General features: G+C 38.5%; 1 protein-coding gene across 1 annotated transcript in view; it reads right to left on the reverse strand.

Moving 5' to 3' along the window:
* Nucleotides 1–761: 761 nt before the first annotated feature.
* MOXD1 (monooxygenase DBH like 1) overlaps nucleotides 762–22,934 on the reverse strand; it is an 80,312-nt gene continuing 58,139 nt past the window's right edge. Inside the window, exons 7-12 of the mRNA XM_070417709.1 lie at nucleotides 21,151–21,317; nucleotides 18,932–19,123; nucleotides 17,369–17,428; nucleotides 13,230–13,372; nucleotides 2,648–2,816; nucleotides 762–2,159 (exon numbers count right to left, since the gene is read on the reverse strand). Of these exons, the coding sequence (XP_070273810.1) occupies nucleotides 1,992–2,159; nucleotides 2,648–2,816; nucleotides 13,230–13,372; nucleotides 17,369–17,428; nucleotides 18,932–19,123; nucleotides 21,151–21,317 (899 nt within the window). The 3' untranslated portion in view covers nucleotides 762–1,991. The remainder of the gene's footprint in view (nucleotides 2,160–2,647; nucleotides 2,817–13,229; nucleotides 13,373–17,368; nucleotides 17,429–18,931; nucleotides 19,124–21,150; nucleotides 21,318–22,934) is intronic.

The raw sequence follows: 22,934 nt of genomic DNA on the forward strand, positions 1-22,934 counted from the left end.
TCCTGTTTGATACTCTTCAGAGAAACTGATCACTCAAGACACCCCCAACCTCACAGGGCCTTGATGAATATTGGTTTCATCATATGCAGGTCTCTCCTCTCCCCACCCTACCTGCTTTAACAATCACACTGTAGACCACTGTACGTGGAGGCTCCATTTCCCCTCAGGACCCAGGCACTCCCAGCCCAGGACAGATAATGTGACTGGATCCAGTGCAGCAATGACAAGCCTGGGCTGTTCAGGAAGGTCTTCCAATGTTAAGAGCAAACTTAGAATATAATCAGAATCTTACCAAGTCTTCATTAGATAACCTATTCCAATTTCAAGTAGAGTCAATTTCTCAAAATTCTATATATTCATAAGAATTTGTAGCAGAACAATGACAGCTTTATTCTTAGCAACATCAACTGAAAAAACAGATTCCCATTTCTCCAAAAATGCAAGCTTCCCAAAGCTGTGTATCCTTTTCTAGCCAGTATGTTTACCTTCCTTACCAAGAACAATGAAAGCAGATAATATTACATGATTTCCAAAGGAAATCATTCTACTTTGACATCTCAGATTCAGACGTCCTGAAGGAAAAATAAACATAAAATTTCAGATAGGGATTATCATATTTCTTATATAAATATTTGGATGGAAAAATAATAAAGTCTGATATAGCAGTTGTAAAATAAAAAGAAGAAAAGCTAACTATAATATATGCCTCATAAATATTACAGACATTTCATTATGTGGACAAAATTCTTAGGACCAGGAAGGAAACACACCAAAACATAACATTTATTTAAAGGACAATATAGTTGGTATTGAAGACATTGTTTGCTGGGGAGAAAGGGCTTAAACACAGGATAGAAAATGCAAAGTGCTTAATTGATGTGACTGGAAACCTCAGTACAGAATCACTTCTCTCTAGGAGTGTACAAGATGCCACACAAAAAGTTACTTTCATTTGGTTGATTCACATGATCCCAACTTAAGAAATGAGGAAAGGACACTTAACAAGATTTCACTGAACTCTACAAAGAGAACCCAAAAACTCACAAGATTTTTCAATTGGTAGCAACTGCATTATGGAAAGTTAGTCTGTTACTTCATATAAAAATAAATCTACAATAGCAAGTGTGACTCGAATTGAGCCAGTAGGCAACACGTGCGACCCCGACCGCAGTCAGTGAGGTGCTACGTGGAGCTCGCACTCTCCTGGGCTGGCTCACACTGTCTGGCCTTTGACCTGGGACCCCCAAAAGGACCCCTGACAGCACAGGGTTGCAGCCAACTACATTTTTTCCTCGGCCTACAATTGGTTAGGTACCAGTTCTCTGTTTCCCACAGCCTCTTTCCTTTCTCCCTTTTTAGTGCCAGAGCTCACAAAACACTCACCTGGCCAGCCCAGCGCTGAGCAGGATGCAGATGTACTCCGAGATGGGTTAGGGGTTGTACCGACAGACTCAGATAAATGAGGAGATGAACATGGGCATCATCAAAAAGCACCGAGGTATGGGGCCCTCGGGGAATTCACAGAAAAGGACAGAACTGGGTAACACTGAAAGGTAGGGGACCGTTGTTTATGCTCAGGAAGTCACACCCAAAGAGCAATAAAGGGGAAGAAAACTGGAGTGGAGAGTACTTCCTTTGACAGTTTTTAAAAGGAATATAGAAGCCAAACCAACATTTAAAAATTAAAATAGCAATTACAAGTGTTTGCATAAATGTAATGCAGAAGGAAATAAAGAATTCTTTTACTTCCGCTTGACTTGGTCCACATTTTGATCAGGCCAGTTTTGCTTTATTGGTAATGGATACATTTTATCAGCCATGTCTGAGGAAAAGGAGAGAACCCAGGATATCTCTCAGGGGGACTGGGAGAGTGGGGAGGAAGGGAGTATATGAAAGGGAAGTCTCCACACTCCTCATGCCCCAAGTGTCTTTAACCCGCACATTAAACGAGTTTCCAATCACAGAAAACATCGTCACCAAGGACCACAGAACTAGGACCAGGAGTGTAGGCTGCTCAGCATGCTGCCCAGGACTGTGAGGCACACCAGCAGCTGAAGAGAGAGGCTTCTGTGCAGAGAAGAGGAAGAAGAGGTGCACATCAAGGGCTCTGCTTTGTAAGGTCTTTCTATATCTGGAGGTAAGGCCGTCATCCCTTGGATCTGAAAGAGCAGACAACGCCAATGAGTGTGCGATCACAGAGCAGGACTGTGGCCACGCTCGCTCAGTCCTTGCACTTCTGCAGGAATCAAAGGGGGGGGGATGGAGGTGGGGGGCACAGATGGCTGCTGAGGTTGTCAAACATGAGGACAGTCACAACCTTAAGGATTCCCAGGGAAGTGGGGAAGAGGGCCAGAGAGGCCTCTGGGACGGTGGGGGTGGGGGGAATACAAAACAGGCTTCATCACTTTTTGAAATTCTCATCTCATCCTATTCCTGCTTCACTACAAGTTTAGTTTTAGAATAAATTTTCTCTTAAAAAGAAAAGAAATCAGGAGTTTTTGGTCAACCCCAGGTAATCATTAAACAAATTATCGGATGGATCGTTGGATTGATGGGTATTCATCTGTTCCCTAGATTTCACCTGTTGTGGATTCAGGTAAAATGTGACATCTGGTTTCCCCCAAAGACAAAAACAAGCAGGGCTTACCGACCACTCTGCATTGTCGGTCTTGGAGCATCTCACGTTCACCGGCAGGCTCAGCACAAGCTTGTTGAAGGACAGACCTTCCTTTTTAGTCCACTTGAACTTATTCATCGCATCCATGAAGGAAAGGTTTTTATATTGCTTGGGGCTTTTGATAATGAAAGGCCAGGTCCTGAATTTAAAATGTAAAAAAACACACCCACAATTAGTAATATTCAGAATAAAAGCATTACATGTTTCCATTACTTTTTAGTAGATATCATGCTTGTTCATTTTTACAAACAAAGATGACCTAATGCAACACACTGATGAACTCATCAGCAGTTACTAGAGGAAATACATACCAAATAAGGAGGATGACATTTTTAAAAAAATGAAAGTCCCTGTTTTATTGGCAGATGGGTATTACTTTTAGACAATTTTAGCTCTGAAAGCTTCCCCAGAGTCTCACAATTCCTCGCTTATTTGTTTTGGCTCTAGTTAACAATATAACTACTGACAAACAGTTCTAAATATTGAAATGCTAATAGTGAAATAAAGAAATGTGTTGGTCCCGGCTGGCATGGCTCAGTGATTGAATGTTGACCTATGAACCGGGAGGTCACTGTTCGATTCCCCGTCAGGGTACAGGCCGGAGTTTCGGGCTCCAGACCCAGTGGGGGTTGTGCAGGAGGCAGCCGATCAATGATTCTCTCTCATTATTGATGTTTCTATCTCTCTCTCCCTCTCCCTTCCTCTCTGAAATCAATAAAGATATGTTTAAAAAAAGAAATGTGTAGCATCTTAAAAAGTACTGTAACTGAGATGGACATTTCAGTTCCATACAGTTGAGAAGACTGACCCCTAGTGGCCACCTTATTCTGGCTTGCTGACATGGAGATAAATTCAAAAGACTTGAAATTGAAACAATGTTTTTACAATTTTACTGAGAAAAGAAATATTCTTCAGCAATGAGCTTTGCTTCTACTTGCTGCTCTAATAAAACAAACCTGTTAAATGTCCAAGAAAGAAAGAACAAATCGCAGAAGAATGACAAGACCTGCTTGAAAAGTTACTCTTTGTTAAATATATTTATATTATTGATTCCTGAAAGAAGGAAAAGTGTAAGTGCTGATATATAAAAAAATTTACATAAATTATTCCATGGGCCTTCCAGTAGATTATCATGGTAACCATCAGGTATCTGGGTCCCATGACACACCAAGATGTTCCAATAATTACCAAATAATTAACCTCCAACTGAGGAATCTATATTTTCATATTTTATCTTCACAATTTCTTCTTTTAAACACATAACCTATTCAGGCACATTGAATATAACTTTATTAAGGAAATTAAACATCTTTTATTAATTTTTTAGATTTATAAAGATAAATTATTAATGTCTAAATTAAAATTATTTCCTCTATATTCTGGTAAATAATACAATAAAAAACAATGCATACCATACGATGATATTTCTATTCTTCAGTCCTAACTTCCTTTTTACCTTTAATTAAAGTCAATATATCTTTGTTGAGTTTTAAATGCACTATTTTGTACAGAGACTCTAAGGTTAAATGCTATAAAGGAAGAGCAGTCAGCATCACTCTACATTAAGCATATCTATCAATGACCTAGAATCCGTGGCATTTTAATATTTAAACATGCTGTGAAGATTTGTAGAGATGCAATTCAGAATCAGTATAAAGTAAAAACTTGACTTGAAAAGTGCCTATTATGTTTATGTACAATGTCCTTTTAAATACAATAAAAGCTACATCTAAGTTTTATTAAATATATAATAATTTTAAAATCAAATCCTGAAAATTAAATTTACTTTTCAAAAAGTTAAGGTATCTAGCTGGAAAAAAAGAAAATCAACTTCATAGCTAAGAGAATACAGGGCGGGAGGGGGAGGGGTGGTTATAATATACCACAAGGTGGCACTGGAATCTCTGCTAATGATCTGAGGTGGCCTAACCCCTCTGAGTTTTCAGCAGACTTGCTGATGAGAATGAATACTGTATTACTGTACGTTGATAAAATCTTAAAAAGCTTTGCTGCTAGATTATATCAGAAAACTAGTATTTCTTGACATGAGGTATAAACACATTTGTTAACTTACTTTTAATAAATGGAAAGGATTTTAAAGGAGAAGCTCAGTGGATCATATGTGGGAAACAAACAGCATAGCAAGACTGAGTAACCTGGGCATGGAGTCACCAACCTCTCTGAGATGGCATCCCTGGCTCACGCTTACTGCCTCCTTTCCATTCCTACTGACTTTGTCCAGGCCCCTACTCTATGACAACATCACACCGTCACTTTCAGCCTGTCCTACACCACACTGTCAGGTTACCGCCGGAGAAAAGAGGACAAAACAGAAAGAGGAGAAATCCTGAAAAAGTGAACATTTATCCTGAGTCCTTTTCCTTATAAGACTAAGCTTTAAACCAGAAATAGTTGACCTTGAAATAGCAAGTTCTTCTGCTATCACTAGGACTGGGAATTAGTTAGGAAGACTAAGAATGTTCTAGAAATTAAAACAATTAAATTTCTATACATCTAGGCATACTGTAAATGTCTACCCAGATAAACATTTTAAAAAGGGTATTATTTATATATTACTGTAGTTGATAAAAATAAATCACATTATATTGTTTAATAATGAGTAATTTTTCTTTGTAAGTTTAATCTAATTGATAAGTTGATTAAAAAATGTATACAAAAAAGAAATAAACTTAGACTATCCATAACAATTTGGAGGAAGAAAAAAATGACAATGTTTAGGGATTTACACCCTCTTATTTAAAGATATACTATTATAAAACTATAATAATTGAATGTGGTATTACATTAAGGCTAAACATGTACAACCATGATACAGAATTCAGAGTCCAGAAATAGTCAGTTCATGGTCAAATGATTTTAAACAAACATTCCAGTGTAATTCAATGGGAAACGGGTGGGTTTTTTCATCAAATGGTTCTTAAACAACTTGATATCCATAGGAAAAACAATGAACCTCAGCATTTAACTCATACCACACACAGATATTTATTTAAAATATATCATCAACCAAAATGTAAAACCTAAAACTATAAACTTCTTAGGAAAATAAAACACAGGAGAGATCTTCATGACCTTGGGTAGGCACAGATTTCTTACACAGGATACCAAAAGCACAAAACAAACCATAAATGATTAAATTGACTTCAAAAATAGAGCTGAAAAAAAGAAAACCAAAACACAGAATGGGGATATTATTTGCAAAAATATATATGACAAAGGACTTATATCCAAAGCATAAAGAACTCTTTAAAAATATAAAAAATTCTGATATGTCAATAATAAAATAAATAACCCAACTAAACAATAGACAAAAATTTGAAAAATTAAAGAGGATCATATATAAAAGACCAATAATCATGTGAAAAGAGGCTCACCATTGTTAGTCACAAGGGAAATGGAAAATAAAACCACAATAAGATATCACACAACATACACATTAAAATAGAGGAAATTTAAAATATTGTAAATATTGAAAGAATGTTAAGCCATAGGAGTTCTTGTATATTAATGGTGAGAACGTGAAAAGGTCCACCATTTTGGAGAAAATGATGAAAGTCTCATTAAATAAATGTAAACTTTGTATACAATCCAGTGGTTCCACCACTAGGCATTAACTCAGAAAATTGAAGACATATGTCCATACAAAGACAAATACAACAATGTTCACAGCAGCTTTCTTCATAATAGTCAGAAACAGAAAACAATACAAATGTCTTTTAACTGGTGAACTGATAAATAAACTTGGGTGTATCCACACAGGGGAATACTGCTCAGCAACAAAAAGGAATGGACTGCTGATACATGTACCAGCGTAGATGAATCTCAGAAACCTCTAGGTCAAAACAACAACAACAAACAACAAAAAAAAACAGGCTTAAAGAGCACATACTATATGATCACATTTTTATAAAATCTAGAAAAGATCAAACTAGTATAGTCACATAAAGCAGATTCACAGTTCCATGGGATTGTCTCCAGATGGGCCTAACAGTGGTCGGCAAACTGTGGCTCGCAAGCCACATGCAGCTCTTTGGCCCCTTGAGTGTGGCTCTTCCACAAAATACCATGTGCGGGCGCACATGTACAGTGTGATTGAAACTTTGTGGCCCATGCGCAGAAGTCAGTATGTTGTGGAAGAGCCACACTCAAGGGGCCAAAGAGCCGCATGTGGCTCGCGAGCCGAGTTTGCCGACCACTACTAGGAGAACCTATGGGGGTGATGGCAATCTCTATACCTTATTTGTGACAGGGTTACATAGGTGTACACAGCTGAGAAAACTTCCTAACAAAAATGGGTGCACTTTATTGCATGTAAGTTCTGCTCCAAGCAATTTGACTTTTAAAATAAAGGATAAAAAAGAAATAAGAATATACCAACAAGCAAATGAAAAAGGATACAACATAATGCCACAAACTTTATAATCTAACTGTTAAAGAATGAAGCCAGGAAATCTGACTGAACAAGGTTCAAGTCCTAACCCCCTTGGCACTCTAGCCGTGGTCGGCAAACCGCGGCTCGCGAGCCACATGCGGCTCTTTGGCCCCTTGAGTGTGGCTCTTCCACAAAATACCACGTGCGGGAGCACATACAGTGCGATTGAAACTTCGTGGCCCATGCGCAGAAGGCGGTATTTCTACACTACTGGGAAGTGCACCCTGAGGCAGTCTCCCTAGTAAGAACTGAGGGCTTCGGGCTGCAGGGGCTTTGGCAGCATGATGGACGGCCTGGGACATTCCTCCATGGAGAGGGATGCGGTCCTTACCAGTTAGAAAACTTCCTCGAATATAGATTTTTAACAAAATCTGAGGAAGGGTGAATGCATGCATTGTAATATAGAGTCTACAGCCCCACCTCCATACCCACAGGCCTTTACCATCAAAATATATAAAAGTAGGCACATAAAATATGTCACCTAAACCTCTAACTGTGATGTGGCAAGAAAGAAAGCTACTCTCAGATTCTCTTAGAAGGAAGTCAAGAATTCACCTACATTGTGTCAAAGGTAAGTTTTAGGGAAAACTGACTCCTCAGAAGGAAGAAATGACATGACCATGCAAACACAGGGAGAAAAGGAAAGTATTTCACACTTCATGTAAAGAGACAGAAAAAGAAACTGACTCTAGAAGAAAATATAAACCAATTATACTGGAGAAAATTCCTACACGTGTTTCATGTTATCAGCTCATTTAACAAGAACATGAATTCGATTAAACAAGAGCTCAAATAAAAGATGATGAAACAACAGAGTGAGATGAACAGGAAGATAGCAGAACAAAGGAAATAAATTTAGGACAAAACAACTTTAGTAGCAAATACATTTTTAAAAAGCAAGATGCAAAAGAGCACTTCTGAAAAATTATAAAATTCTTGAAAAAAAACTAAAGTAGATTAGAAAAAAATGTGTAGCTACACTAAAACTTCCCTGAAATGCAAAAAAAAAAAAAAAAAAAAAAGGCGGTGGGGAGTGAATGTATGTACTGAAAGAACACTTTGTGTCTCAGGAAAATTTGATTCAGATGCTCAACACTGGAATATGTTCAAGTTAACTTATGTGTTCTACAGGTAAAGGACGAATGCTCCCATTCATCCCAAGAGATCTTCTAAGGGGCAGGGAGAGGGAGAAAAGTGAACCCAAAATATCTCCACCCAAATGCTGTCTAAATATAAGTGCAGGAATTCAAAAAATGTAAAAGAACTCAGGGCATATAGCACCTGGAACCCCTTCTTGATTAAACAACTTGAGAAGAAAATATGATGAATCAAATTAAAGAACTCAAAAATGTAGAAATGATATAAAGGTTGTGAATTATCACTGAATCTATTTTAAAAGTATAGTTGCCTTAAATATTCTTAGAATTGGCTTTTAAAATTAAATGTGAAAATTGAAAATACAAAAATTATAATATGAATAACAAATATTTTGGAGTTTTAGAAAAAGGTGGTTAGAAACAATGGGAAAGTATGAGTGTTCTCCTTAGCTTTTATGATCTAAAATTAAAAAATGTAGTTTGGGGGAGGGGGAGAGAAAGAAAAAAAGAAAAGAATAACAAAACAAATATAAGAAAAAAATCATCAACAAAAAAAACCCAAAATTTAAGAAATAAGGGGAAAAAATGCCAAAAAACCCAATCATGTAGTTTTTAAAAAGTGAGTGTGACATCGTAATGCTTTTTACAATCTATTTTCTCAACATTTGTGAGCTCCTTTATTAAATACTGCCTCTTGTGGTTAAAAACAACAGCAACATTTATTTGAAGTTCAACAACTGTTCAGTATCTTTTTCTTCTGATAAAGTAAAACAAAATTAAATGTTAATGTTTCTGTTTAAAACACTGAACAAGTTATAATCTTTATAATAGTAATATATTCATCTTTATATCAATACCTACATAGAAAGATTCTGCAATAACTTTCAATTAATGTTAGTATTTAGTCTATTTTTTTTCTACCAGAAGTTGAGGTGATGGCTTTTATCTTCTTTTTGAAACTTTTTCTGCATTACCTACACTCTTTAATAATAAGCATTTGTGATTTTTACACATTATAAACATAAAGTGATTTTGCCTATAAAGAAAAAGAGAAACACCTCTCTCGGTTCTTTTACAAATAACACAGGAACTTTGTAGCATATGAACCTGCCTGGAACTGCATGGATGTGTGGTGCTGCAGAAAATAGAGAATTCATATAAACTCATTATCTATTCTGTTATCTAATCTTTGTAACTTTTTGCTCTTCTTTAAGCCTTGCCAGATCTGTAGGAGGCAAAGAAAAACTGCATCCTCCAGAACAGACAAATCCTGTAACAGGATATAGTTGTCTCTGTTTTCCTACCAAGTCATCCTCTAATCTTAGAATGGCTATGGGATGTTTAAAATGAAATAGGGCACCTAACTAATTATTATATTAAAAGCACAAAATAAGAGATTTAAGGTTACATGTTATATATTCCTTTTTAGTACTGTATCCTGAAACCAAATTAGCAATTTTCTTTTAAGCAAAACAGAAAAATCACCCAGACCATTCCTCTCTTTCTGATCTTTTAACCAGTACCTTGTTAGTTTGGCCTTCAATAATATTTATGTCACTGTGGTAATGAAAAATACGAAAGTTTGATTTAAAGTCCCGAGGCTTTTTTTCACTCAGAATTTTGAAGAATATTTAACCTGTAGTTAAGTGGTTTTAGGTGGGCAATGACATCTCAAAAGTGACCTTGTTCTGTGAAGCCATTTCCCTGTCTCTCTAAGTGACGAAAAACTCCACTTCCTGGGGGTAACCTAAGGCATGGGCATCACCGAGCTTGCTGGGACATGGAAACAGGGCATTTTCAGAGGCTTTACACAGATAAACACAGAAGAAAATTTAAGACTATATCCCAGTGTTTTTAACATGACATTTTATGTATTGTTTTGATTTTTACTATTTTACTAGAGGCCCAGTGCACGAATTCCTGCACAGGTAAGGTCCCTCGGTGTGGCCTGTGGGGATTGGGCCAAAACTGGTAGTCCAACACCACCTGCCACTCCTGACTGCCACCCCCGCTCATCCCGGCCCCACTGCACCTGCTGAGGGCTTGCACCCAGTCAATCCTGACCGGGAGAGGCTCACGTCTGGCACCCATCCTGTAGGGCTGTGGTGGGGGGAGGCCGGAATGCAATCAGCCCTCTAGGAGGGCAGTGGGACACCCTTGCCAGCCCAGGATCCAGATCCATCCCATTGATGTTCCCACAAGAGCCACCTGGCGGCTGCTTTTATATTGTTTCTTTCTTACGGAGCGTCTAGGGAGGGAAAGTGACTGTGGTGCCCAAGGCTGACTTCCAGAAGGCCGGCAGCACTGTCGGGATCCTGCTGGTGGTGCTGGTCCATTGGTGCCTGGCCCATTCTCCAAAGATTGGACTTGCAGGACTACTGAGGGAGTGAGTGGCTGCCGCCTGGTGGTCAGTGTGCATCATAGCAACCGGTTGACCAGTCGTTTGGTCATTTGGTCGTTCAGTTGCTTAGGCTTTTATATATATAGATTTCTTTTTAACAAAAGGCATATCCTATAAAATAAAAGCCTAATATGCAAATTGACCAAATGGCAAAACGACAGGTGGAACAAAGGGGAGTGGGCCTAAGCCAGCAGTTGGACATCCCCCAAGGGCTCCTGGACTGTGAAAGGGTGCAAGCTGGGCTGAGGGACCTCTCCCCTGCCACCACCCCGCCCCCCCCCCCCCCCCCGTGTGCATGAATTTCATGTAACAGGCCTCTAGTATACATATATATAAAATCATAGACCACAATATAAACAGTTTATTGTGAATTACAGAATGTCTTAATTCTCTCAGTTTTCATTTCCTGCTCTATAAAACTAAGATTGCCAAGTCCTGCTCTACCTATTGAAATTGTGTGAAAATAACTTACATGAAATCATGCATTTAAAAATACTTCATAACTACAAACTAATTTACATAACCATTTTGTTATTTGTATTTTAGTAGATCCAGATTTCTGTTTTGATGGTCACTGGGTTAGGTAAATAGGAACTCAGTACAACACATCTACAAATAATAAGTTTAATTTTTTTAAAAAGAGTCTTTTTAGTTCATAATTTCTAATCTCTACAATACTTAGAAATAAAAAGTAGACCATAATTGTAGTCTCCATCTGAATTGTACCACATCTTCATTCTTTTTTTACCCTCTTCTTAAATATACCCCCTCAAAAATCTATGCATAACTTTTGCCTATCACATTAGTCTCTTTTAAAAAGTCCTAAGCATTAGAAAATCTTTCTTTATATTAAATAAAACATATACTCCAAAATTTCCACTAGGCACCTTAATTCCTCTCCATTATTTTTTCTACATCTACCTTAATATATCCAAAACAGAATTTTCAATTTTTTCTTCAAACAAGTTTCCCTACACCTATACCAATAGACCATTCACACATCGTCATGTTTCCTTCACTCGTCTTCTTCTCTAACCAATTCCTTGTGATGCAATCAAGCAATTCCAGGGAGTGCTACCTTCAAAAGATAACCTGAAGGTAACCATTTCTCACTAACTCTACTGCCACCACCTTGGTCCAAGGTACCCTTACCTCTCACCTGAGCTACCACAATAGTCCCCAGATTGGTATTATTCTTTCCAATCTTTTCTCAACACAGTGGCCAAATTGACTTTTAAAAAACACACTGCAATGGCTTCTTTTTGCACCTAAAACCCCAAGTTCTGATGCTGTCTATAAAGGCCTACATGATCTGGTCCCACTTGCTGTCAGGCCTCCTCGCTCATTCCCTACCATATTCCATCTGCTCCAGCCAAACCCACCTTCTTGTTGCTCTTTGAACATGCTAGCCTCATACCCGCCATAAGGTCATTACCTGACTCTTCTCTTTGCATAGAGTATACTTGGATATCTTTGCGTGACGGGCTTCTCGTCACTTAGGTTTCTGCTCAAATATCACTTCCAGCCATAGAGATTGAATGTGTGTGTCCACCCCAAATCCATTATGTTGAAATCCTAACACCCAAGGTGATGTTATTAGGAGATGAGGCCTTTGGAGTCTCTTCCCTCATTTATGGATTAGTGCCCCTATAAAAGCAGCCTGAGAAAGCCCTCTTGCTCCTTCTGCCCCATGAGGTTACTGCGACAGGATGACTGTCCATGAGGAAGTGGGGTTTCACCAGTCACTGATTCTGCCCCGGCTTTGATCTTGGACTTCCCAGCCTCCTGGGCTGTGAGAAATCAGTTTCTGGAGTTGATAAGCCACCTTATTCAGACCTGAACTGTTTGTTCAAATGGTGTAGTTTATATTGAATACCGTTTTCCTCCTGGGAGTCTGGAATTTAGGTAATTTGCTAAGGAGACTAGCCCCCAATAAAAACTCTGAGCGCCCAGTCTCTAATGACCATACATGTTGTCATAATATTTTTGTTAATCCTTACCTGAGGATATTTTTCCATTGATTTTTTTTAGAGAGAGTGAAAGGGAGAGAGAGAGAGAGAGAGAGAGAGAGAGAGAGAGAGAGAGACGGAGAGAAACATCGATGTGAGAGAGACACATTGATAGGTTGCCTCCTGCATGTACCCTGACCAGGGCCAGGGAACCTGCAACCAAGGTATGTGCTCTTGACTAGAATAGAACCCAGGACCCTTCAGTCCACGGGCCGTGTTGCCATAATTTGATGCTGGTAGAATTAAGCACATTCTGTGTGACTCCACTGGAAAGGGTTTCTTGGGAACTTGCACCTGTTTTCCTGTTGACTGTCCCATATGCCTTTTTCCTTTTGATAACTTTCTTTTATATTAATTTCACTGTAATTAATATTAGCCACAAGTACAATTATAAATATCTCTGAACCTGGGGGTAGTTTTGGGGACCCTGGACAAAGCAACCAAGAAGCTCACCTGGTCTTCCCAGTTGAAAATACTCAAATAGAACAACACGTAAAGGAATTCCATAACATGGTGATAGATCCAGTATAAAAATAATGTCATCCTGTTCTGAAGTATATTACCCCGACCATGAGCTTCATTTATTACTTACGTGACTGGCCTATAAATCTCCTTAACACCAATGAACTGAAGTTGCTCCATAATGTCTGGGATACTTGCACATCGAGCAAGATTAATTCTTGGGTAATAAAGAAGGTATGAGAGACACATCTCATTCCTGGTGCTTAGTCCTCCCTGCAAATGGAGATGTTTTATTTAGAAAAGTATATTCGACTAATTGACACTTAGAGCACAGAAACCACCAAGATCAGACAGTTCCTTCCAGTGTTAAAATGTAATAAATCTTAAAGCTGAAAAATAATCTAAGTGACAATTTATTTATAAATTAATGTGGTGGCTATTATACAATGACTTTACAAATTGCAAAAATATAATGTCTTACTTGATGAGCAAGGCAGGATTGAGTAAAGGGAGAAGCCATTCTACAAATGAGGCTGCAACTGATGCCTCAGTAAATATCATATTTAAATTATTCTTGAGCTGAGGGGGCTAATTAGAATTTTACCAAATTGTAGGAAGAAAGCTGGGCCTTTGTATCCTCACATCAACCAGTCATCAGCTGCTGGCCGCCCCACTGGAGGGAGTGTAACTCTAAGTGAGGCATTCCCTGACGCCAAGGGCAAGGCCCAATGAGGGATACAGTTGTGAGCTCTTATCATCTGATATTTTCAGTGGCTGAGGTGTAGCTGTATTGGCCCTAAAAAGGGAGAGTATCCAACCAAAGCACCAAAATATACACTAAAATAATAATTTATTATATACTTAGTAAAATACGTTATGAAAACAAACTTATATACAAGGCATACCTTCTGTATGCTAATCTTCAATTCTCCTCTTCCCCACACTACACAAAGATGATGATCATCTTGATATTTTGTTTGTTATTTTATTGCTTTCCATCACACTTTACATTCAGTTCACTGATGTATGTATCCCAAACAATATAATGTTTACTTTTGTATGTCCTTGAACTTTAGATACATCATAGTCTGGTGAAAGTTTGCTCTTTTCAAGCAACATTATGTCCTTCAGAATGGCTTTAGTTCATTAATTTTCATAACTATATACTATTCATATATTATATGAACATATTATAATATATTTATTTGTTTTCCTTTTGATAAGTAATTAAGCTGTTCCCCAGTTTTTGTTCCTGGGTTGTTGTATGTTACTATGAATATTTTATATATTCCTCTCCTGGAACACTGCCCACAAAAGTAACCTCAAGGTTAAGTCCACATAGGAATGGAAATGGTTAGAGCGTGTATCAATCTTCAACTTTACTAGAGAATGGCATGTTTTCCCCAAAGTGGTTTTATACATTTATATTCATCAGCATATGAGGGGTCCAGTTTCAGTATATTGGAATTACAATTGTAAATACTGCCAAACTGGTAAGTATAAAATATCTCATTCTGGTTTACATTTGCACGATCTTGGTTTCAAAAGAAATAGAGGATCCTTTCATATGTTTATTATCTGTTTGGGCTTTTATTTTTTTGTTCTTTTTCTATTGTATATTTGTTTTATGTTACAGATTAATGAAATTTCTTTCAAATGCTGGATAGTAATGCTGTTTTAATCTATGTATTGCAAATATTTTTTTTTAGCTTAAAACTCCTTTCCCCTACTTAACCATGTTTTTTTATAACCAAAAGCTTTAATGTAGTCAAATTAATCAATGTTTTAATTCATAGTTTGTGCTTTTTATGTTTTGTTACAGAGTTCTTACCTACACCAAAGTCATAATGATATATTTATATATATTTCTCCTAAAGGTTTTTAAATTTTTCTCTTCACATTTAAATATTTTTAATCTACCTAGAATTGATTTTCTGTATATTGTGCAAGACAAAGACATAATTCTATTTTTTTCATTTGGATACCTAATTGTGTCAGTATTCTTTAATGAAAAGTCCATCCTTTTTTACTTATCTGAATGCCATGTCTATCTTAAACCAAGTTTCCATATAAAGGATTTGTAGGTTTGTTTCCAGGATCCCTACTCTGTTCCACTCTTCTAACTCTGGACCCAAAACACAATACAAATCACCATAGCTTTAAAATAAGCCTTCAGAGTTTTGACGTTCTGATCGATGATTCTCTGTCTCTGGATCTGTTTTTGTTCATCAGTTTATGTTGTTCATTATATTCCATAAATGAGTGAGATCATGTGACATTTATCTTTCTCTGACTGAGGGAAGGTAGGGGAGGGTGGGGGTAAGGGGGAGAGATCAACTAAAGGACTTGTATGCATGAATATAAGCCAAACCAATGGACACAGACAACAGGGGGGTGAGGGCATGAGTGTGGTAGTAATGGGAGGATAAGGACACATATGTAATATCTTAATCAATAAAGAAATTAATAGTAAAAAATAATAATAATAAATAAAATAAGCCTTCATCTCCAGTAGTTTGTTTCTCATCTTGTTCTTTTTAGTACTGTCCTGCCTATTATTAACATTTTGCTATTCTATGTAGATTTTAGAATCAACTTTCTTCATGTAAAGCTAAAACTGTAAAATATTTAGAAAATTAAACTAGGAGAATAACTTTGCTGTTATGGCTAGGTGAAGATTTCTTAATACCAAAATCCCAAATCATAAAATCTCTCTGAACTTTTTTACTGAAATTATATCAAATTTATAGACAAATTTAAATAGAAGAATTATTTTTATTTTTTAAAGGGATTATTTTCTTTAAAAAAAGATTTTTATTGATTTCAAAGAGGAAGGGAGAGAGAGAGAGAGAAACATCAATGAAAAGAGATAAGAGAGAACCACTGTTTGGCTGCCTCCTGCATGCCCCTCCACCTGATTGGGGTCGAGCCCACAACCCAGGCATGTGCCCTGACCAGGAATTGAATTGTGATCTCCTTGTTCATAGGTCGACAATCAACCACAGAGCCACCGAGGATGGGAAAGAATTATTTTTATTTTACTAAGTTTTTCTATCCATGAACACAGTACCTCTTAATTTCTTTAGGTGTTTCTTTAATGTCTTGCAATACAGATTTATAATTTTTTCCATAGAGATCAAACATAACTAATGTTAGATTTTATTTCTATGGAACTTAAGAGTTTTTAATCATATTTTCTTATATACTAAAGTATAATTAATTTTATATATTACCAAGTTTGAGATTTTTGATGTAGAAAATTACGTATCTGTGAATAAAGTGTTTTTCACCTCTTGGCTTCTTTTCTAGCCTTGTCTCCCATTTTCTTCTTTCTCAGTACAATTTTGAATAGAAACAGTGATAATGAATATCCTTGTCTTCCTGATTTTCAACAAATACTTCACCTAATACTTCATTTAATTTGATATTTGCTATAGATTTTTCATAACCAATTTTTATCTTAAGAAAATTCTCTCTCTTACTCTTGGTTTGCTAAATGTTCCTCTCTCCCCCATGGCTGACTTAAATTTTAAGCTGAGGCATATTTTTCCTTTAATATCTTAATTGAAGAATGGCACTAATATATTTTCTAATTTAAAACAATTTGATATTTCTTGGCAAAACCCAAATTGATCCTAACATTATATTTTTATATAATGCATTTTTTTATAATGCAGGATCTGACAATACTTTGTCAAAGAGATTTCCATCAGGTACATATTGATGACCTCATACTGCCATTCTTAGGTTTAAGTTTAAGATTACGCTAACTTCATAAAATGAGTTGGTGAGAGATGTTTCCCCAGAAAAGATAAGTAAACCATGAATGATCTAATTATTTAATGTTTAGCAGACTCCCCAGTAAATTGGTTGGGATGGAATTGCTGTTTGTGTCAGAAACCCCAAGGTCATGCAATTCGTTCTTCCTTTCGAAGTCTTGATTCATCTAAGTGCAGACTCATGTAGATGGTCATTAGTAGCCACAGGTATTTTATTAATAATATTTGGTGAGGAAAAATTAAAAGACTAAGGGTATCTTTTCATGAAAGAGTCAATAAATTACAATGCAAATATGACCATAGTATCATTAGTTATTCTGATAAAATGCTAAAACAGGTCTGTTTTCGCTTTTATGATGTTTCATGTTCAAGACATTCAGGGATTTTGCTTCCCAATGGGAATGTTTTTTAGCTTGTTTCCCCTCTAAAACCAAAGTTTATTCTTCCCTCTCTCTCCACAGATAAATTTTAATAATAAAAAATTTCTTACCCAAGTCATCCGGTCTCTATCTTTTGTGTTGTACCGACATTCGGTAATTAGATTATCTCCCTAAAACATAAAAGAATGAGCTTTCAGATTGCAGTTTCATTTATCTAATACATTTGTAGGCCAACAGTTTAACTTGCTATATGAAGGGATGCATTAAGTCATTTGATTCAAAAGAAGACCCTTGATTATTAAATTCTAGAATAATAAGCAAGCAAACAAGCAAGGTGCGCTGGGTTCAGGCAGGGCTCCCCCATGTTCTAGCTGCATGACCTTTAGGTCAGGAAATGAGTCACTGGGTACAATGTGCTCATCTAAAAAATAATAATAAAAATAGCACTTGTTTTTCACAGCTATTGCAAGGGGATTAAATGACAAAACACACATTTAATTTTTAGGAGAGATTAAACACTTCATAAATGTTAGCTATAGCTACTAGCTATTGTGATTATAGCTTCATTTACATTATTTTCTTTAAAGGTCTTTAGTCATGTATTTCCTTACAACAGAATTATGAGGCAAATTAATAGTAATTTACTTTTCCAGTGTTTTTCAATCTTTTGGACAATTCAGCACACGTGGAAAAGAATGATTTTTTAGGCCACCCACTCAGGTAAGTGAACAGGCTACTTATGAACCAAAGACAGATAGCTCTGTGTGCTAGCCCTCAGGCCTGCTCTCCGTGCCCTGCTCCTCAGGGGGACCAGGGATCAGTATCCCAACACACTTATACCCTATTCCAGCACACCAGTTGGGAAGCTCTGAGATAACAATAAAACTGGTTGGAAACCCTGAGACAAAACAACACAACAAGAGTGTGTAAGATCTTGATAATATCAGTGTTTCTCACACTACATCTTTCTATCCTCAGGGTGTAGCAAGGAATCTCTGCATGCAGAAATATTTCATTTCAAAAATAGTATATCAGAACTGTACTTTCAAGAATGAAATAAGGGTAGGAAATTGTATGATGATCTTGATAGTCATGGGATAAAAAGTTTTGAAAAAAATGATTGCAAAAAAATTTTTTTAAGCCTTCATTATTGTAAGGCATAAAATTCTCTTCTGCTTCCTCCTGCCATGACCCAAAGTATTGTTGCAAGCAGATTACACAGCACAGCATAATTAGCTATGTCCCAAACACCTTTGCCAAATGAAAGAATTATCCTTATAATGATGTTTACTAAAATGAAACTTCTAAAAAAATATCCTATGGGGTAAGGAATCCCCTGATTTTCCCTTTACCATAATTGCAGCCAAAAGTTTCAACTGGGGAGTCAAATAAGAAAAGAGCAACGCTATTGCTCAGAACCTGATTTTTATATTCTTTTTAAATCAACTTGAAGCGCCCCTGGGAATAGTAAGAAAAATGAGTTTTGATTTTGGAAAACAGATCAAACACATTCCATCTGGGTTGTGCAACACCCGTGGTGGGTGGCTTTAGGAATAAGGACACCATGCACAATTCATTTCACCACTAGAAACCTTGCTAATTATCAGCAGATATATGTCTCGTGACTTTTATAACATTCAGTGAAAAAAAAAACAACAACACAACATTCATACTGGTAAGATGGTTCGTTCTTCCTTTAGGTACTGAAACTCCTGGAAATTGAAGTCAAAACTGTCATCATAAGCAAGTAATTTCATTTCTTTCCCTTTGCGAAAGTGACGGAGCCTGATGCCTCTGCCAGCCAGGTGAGCGTGGAGCAGAACAGCAAACACGTGGATCCCGCTTGGCTTTTCAGCTTCCAGAGCCTGCAGGGTGGGGAGTGAGGAGTGGGGAGAGTGGAAGACTTGATTAGCCCAAACAAGTGTGTATTCAGACAGTTCTCAATCAAAGAGACTTGGAGGGACAACTGAGAAGAAAAACTAAAGCAATTTAAGTGAATGCTTGAGCCACCAAACATGTTGAATTTGGATTTTTCATGACATTCCTATCAGCATTATCATTATGAAACAATATTTGCTGGAAGAAAAGTAAAGCACTAATGCTACCCAGCTGGCATGGCTCAATGGTTGAGTGTCAACCAATGAACTAGGAGGTCACTGTTCAATTCCCAGTCAGGGCACATGTCCAGGTTATGGGCTCAATCAGAGAATCACTGATGGGCAAGAGGCAGCCCATCAGTGATTCTCTCTCACCACTGATGTTTATATTTCTCTTTCCCTCTCTAAAATCAATAAAAATATCCTATATAATAAAAGGCTAATATGCAAATCAACTGAACAGCAGAATGACCGGTCGCTATGGTATGCAATGACCACCAGGGGGCAGACGATTAATGCAAGAGCTGCCCCCTGGTGGTGAGTTCCCACAGGGGGAGCGTTGTTCAGCCAGAAGCCAGTCTCACAGCTGGTGAGTGCAGCGGCGGTGGCGGGAGCCTCTCTCACCTCCACGGTAATGCTAAGGACGCCTTGGAGGATGTCCGCCTGCCGGCTTAGGCCTGCTCCCAGCCTAAGCCAGCAGGCGGACATCCCCCAAGGGGTCCTGGGACTGCAAGAGGGTGCAGGCCAAGCTGAGGGACCCCCCCCCCCCCCCCAGTGCACGAATGTTGTGCACCGGGCCTCTAATTTAAGAAAAAAAAGAACTAATTCTGACTGAAGATTTACCAGATCACTCCTAAATGTTATCTTTCTTTTTCCTTCTTTTAGGAGGTAAAGAGGAAGTCAAGACTACTGGCAAAAATATCCCAGTATGTTAGTAACCTGCAAATTCAAACTCTTAAAAGGAGAAATTATTCCACACTAACAGATAAGAAAACCAAGCGGGAGAGGGGCATTAAATGACTTGCCCATGGTCCTACAGCTAGTAAGTGATGCCATGGCTATCTGAATTCTGGTCAAAATAACTCAGAAGAATATGTTTTCACTTCACCAGCCTGCCACACTCCCTACAACCATGCCAGCTTTTAATTCATAAAGAATATGACCCATCTTGAAACACTTTCATTGAAAAGAACTATACATGGAAGCAGCCATTGTTAAATATTTATACACTAGAGGCCCAGTGCTTGAAATTCATGCACGAGTAGGGTCCCTAGTGGCTGCCGACTGCCGGCAAGGGCCTCCCTTCATTCCGCGCTGCCTCCTGGTGGTCAGTGTATGCAAGGGCCTCCCTTCATTCTGTGCTGCCCCCTGGTGGTCAGTGCACATCATAGCGAGCAATCAAACTCCCGGTCGGTCAAACTCCTGAGGGGACACTTTGCATATTAGGCTTTTATACATAAAGATGTACTTATCTTGTCTAATATGTATTTTATGTTAGTTATTCTTGCTCTTTGGATAAAGAAGGGGGGAAAAACTATGAAGCAAAGAAAAGGAGAAAAAAATTGAAAATGGATAATGAAGAAAACAAATAGAGATGAAAGGTAAAGTTGACAAATGAAACTACACAAATGGAAAAAGAAATTTTAAAGGATAAAGTAAAGTGTCCAATATGAAATAAACAAAGGAGGTAGGGCTAGGAAGGAAAACACGCTGAAAGTCATTCTTGTCTTTAGAATTCTACTCCTGTAGCCTTCAAGATTTAAAAAAGCAATCAAAGTAAAAAAGCAATCATACTACTGGTAAGTAGTATGAAAATGGTTTTTTAAGATTAGTGACCACAAGGCCCATCTGCCTTGTTCATCACTAGTAATGACTATTGTCCCAGCTTAATTATTAATAGTACCCCCATTTACTCTAAAAAGTACCCTAATAATGAACAAGCATGGAATTTTCCAGTTTTCTAAGAGCATTGATTAATCTGTAAATAGCAGCACATACATGGAGACGAAGCATACCTCTTCCAGGCATTCCAGAGTGCAGTGACCCTCGGACTGGAACTCGGGCATACCGGGAGGGATGGTGTGGAAGAGGCTCACCCAGAGGCCAGCCTCTATCACCCCGGCATCATATTTCCTTATATCTGTTGTGTGAAATAACCTCAGTCCCGAGTTATCTATTAAGCCTAGAACAAGAGCAAATAAATAAAAATGAGTTTTCGTTCTTAAAAGTAATTCCCTATAAGCAATTGAAGTGGTTTGTTCATTTTCCCTAAAAATCTCACAAGGAAAATAAATATAAGCAAAGATTGATGGAAGACAACATTCAGCTTCACAAATGGAAACTAAAAGTCAAGTTGCTATATTGCCTGCATACCACAGGAGAAATGTCTGTGTTGTCTACCTGACATATTCCACAATTATCTAACATGAAGACAGAACCCTAACGTCATTCATTAAAATGTAGAAGAGCTCAATAAAAGTCTTATATTGTTTTCAGGTACAGTTCAGTGATATTTACATAAAGGTGAAAATTGTTTGGTCCAGAAGCCATCTGCTGACAGAGAAAACTATTAATTGCTAACTTTCTTTATAGTGTGTCATCATTCTTTCAGTTGTTCAACAGTTATTCAATCACTATTAATGGAGACTTTATTATGTAAAAAGCACTACAATAAGCATTGTGGAATAAAAGATGAATAACACACACTCCTTGCTGTGACATACTTATGAGGGAAATTATGAATCCCAAACTTCAAAAATCTGTTCCACTAATTTTGAAATTAGTTGACTCCTTCCTATAGTGGCACCGTACTACCTATGAGTACTAAATTGACCCTTTGGGTCAATTAGCTTATATATAATTTAATATTAATTGGTATGATTATTTTATTATTTTTCTTTATACTATAACTAGAAGCCCGGTGCACAAAAATTTGTGCACCCTGGCCTGGGAGGGGGGGTCCCCCAGCCTGGCCTGTGCCCTCTCGCAGTCTGGGACCCCTCAGAAGATAACGACCTGCTGGCTTAGGCCTGCTCCTGTGTGGCAGGGGGCAGGCCCAATCCCTAGGTGCAGCCCCTGGTAGGGCTCAGAGCAGGGCTGATTGGGGAGTTGGGGTGCCGCCCCCTGTCATGCACAGAGCAGGGCGGATCGGGAGGTTGCAATGCCACCCTCAGTCATGCTCAGGGTATAGCCGATTGGGGGGTTAGGACACCGCCCCCTGTCACACTCAAGGCAGGGTCGATAGGGAAGTCACAGCACCACCCCTTGTCATGCACAGAGCAGGGCCAATCAGGGGGTTGGGGCGCAACCCCCTGTCACGCACAGAGTAGGGCCGATAGGGGAGTTAGGGCACCGCCCTGTCACTCACAGAGCAGGGCAGATCAGGGGGTTGGGGCACCGCCACTGTCACACTCAGGGCAGGGCTGATGGGGAGGTTATGGCTCTACCCCGTCACACACAGAGCAGGGCCCATCAGGGGGTTGGGGCGCCTTCCCCTGTCACGAACAGAGCAGGGCGGATAGGGAGGTTGTGGTCCCGCCCCCTGTCACGCACAGAGGTGCAGGGCGATCAGGGGGTTGGGACACTGCACCCTGTCACACACAGAGCTGCAGGGCGATCAGGGGGTTTGGGTGCTGCCCCCTGTCACGCTGATCCGGTGCCAGGAGGCCTCTCAGCTCCGCTGATCCCGGTGCTGGGAGGCATATTACCCTTTTACTATATAGAATAGAGGCCTGGGGCCGGCTGGTTTGCCCTGAAGGGTGTCCTGGATCAGGGTGGGGGTCCCCACTGGGGTGCCTGG

This window comes from Myotis yumanensis, unplaced genomic scaffold (assembly GCF_028538775.1).
Source record: "Myotis yumanensis isolate MYYU_CA2020_CCGP unplaced genomic scaffold, mMyoYum1.0.hap1 SCAF_6, whole genome shotgun sequence".
NCBI classification, from domain to species: domain Eukaryota; kingdom Metazoa; phylum Chordata; class Mammalia; order Chiroptera; family Vespertilionidae; genus Myotis; species Myotis yumanensis.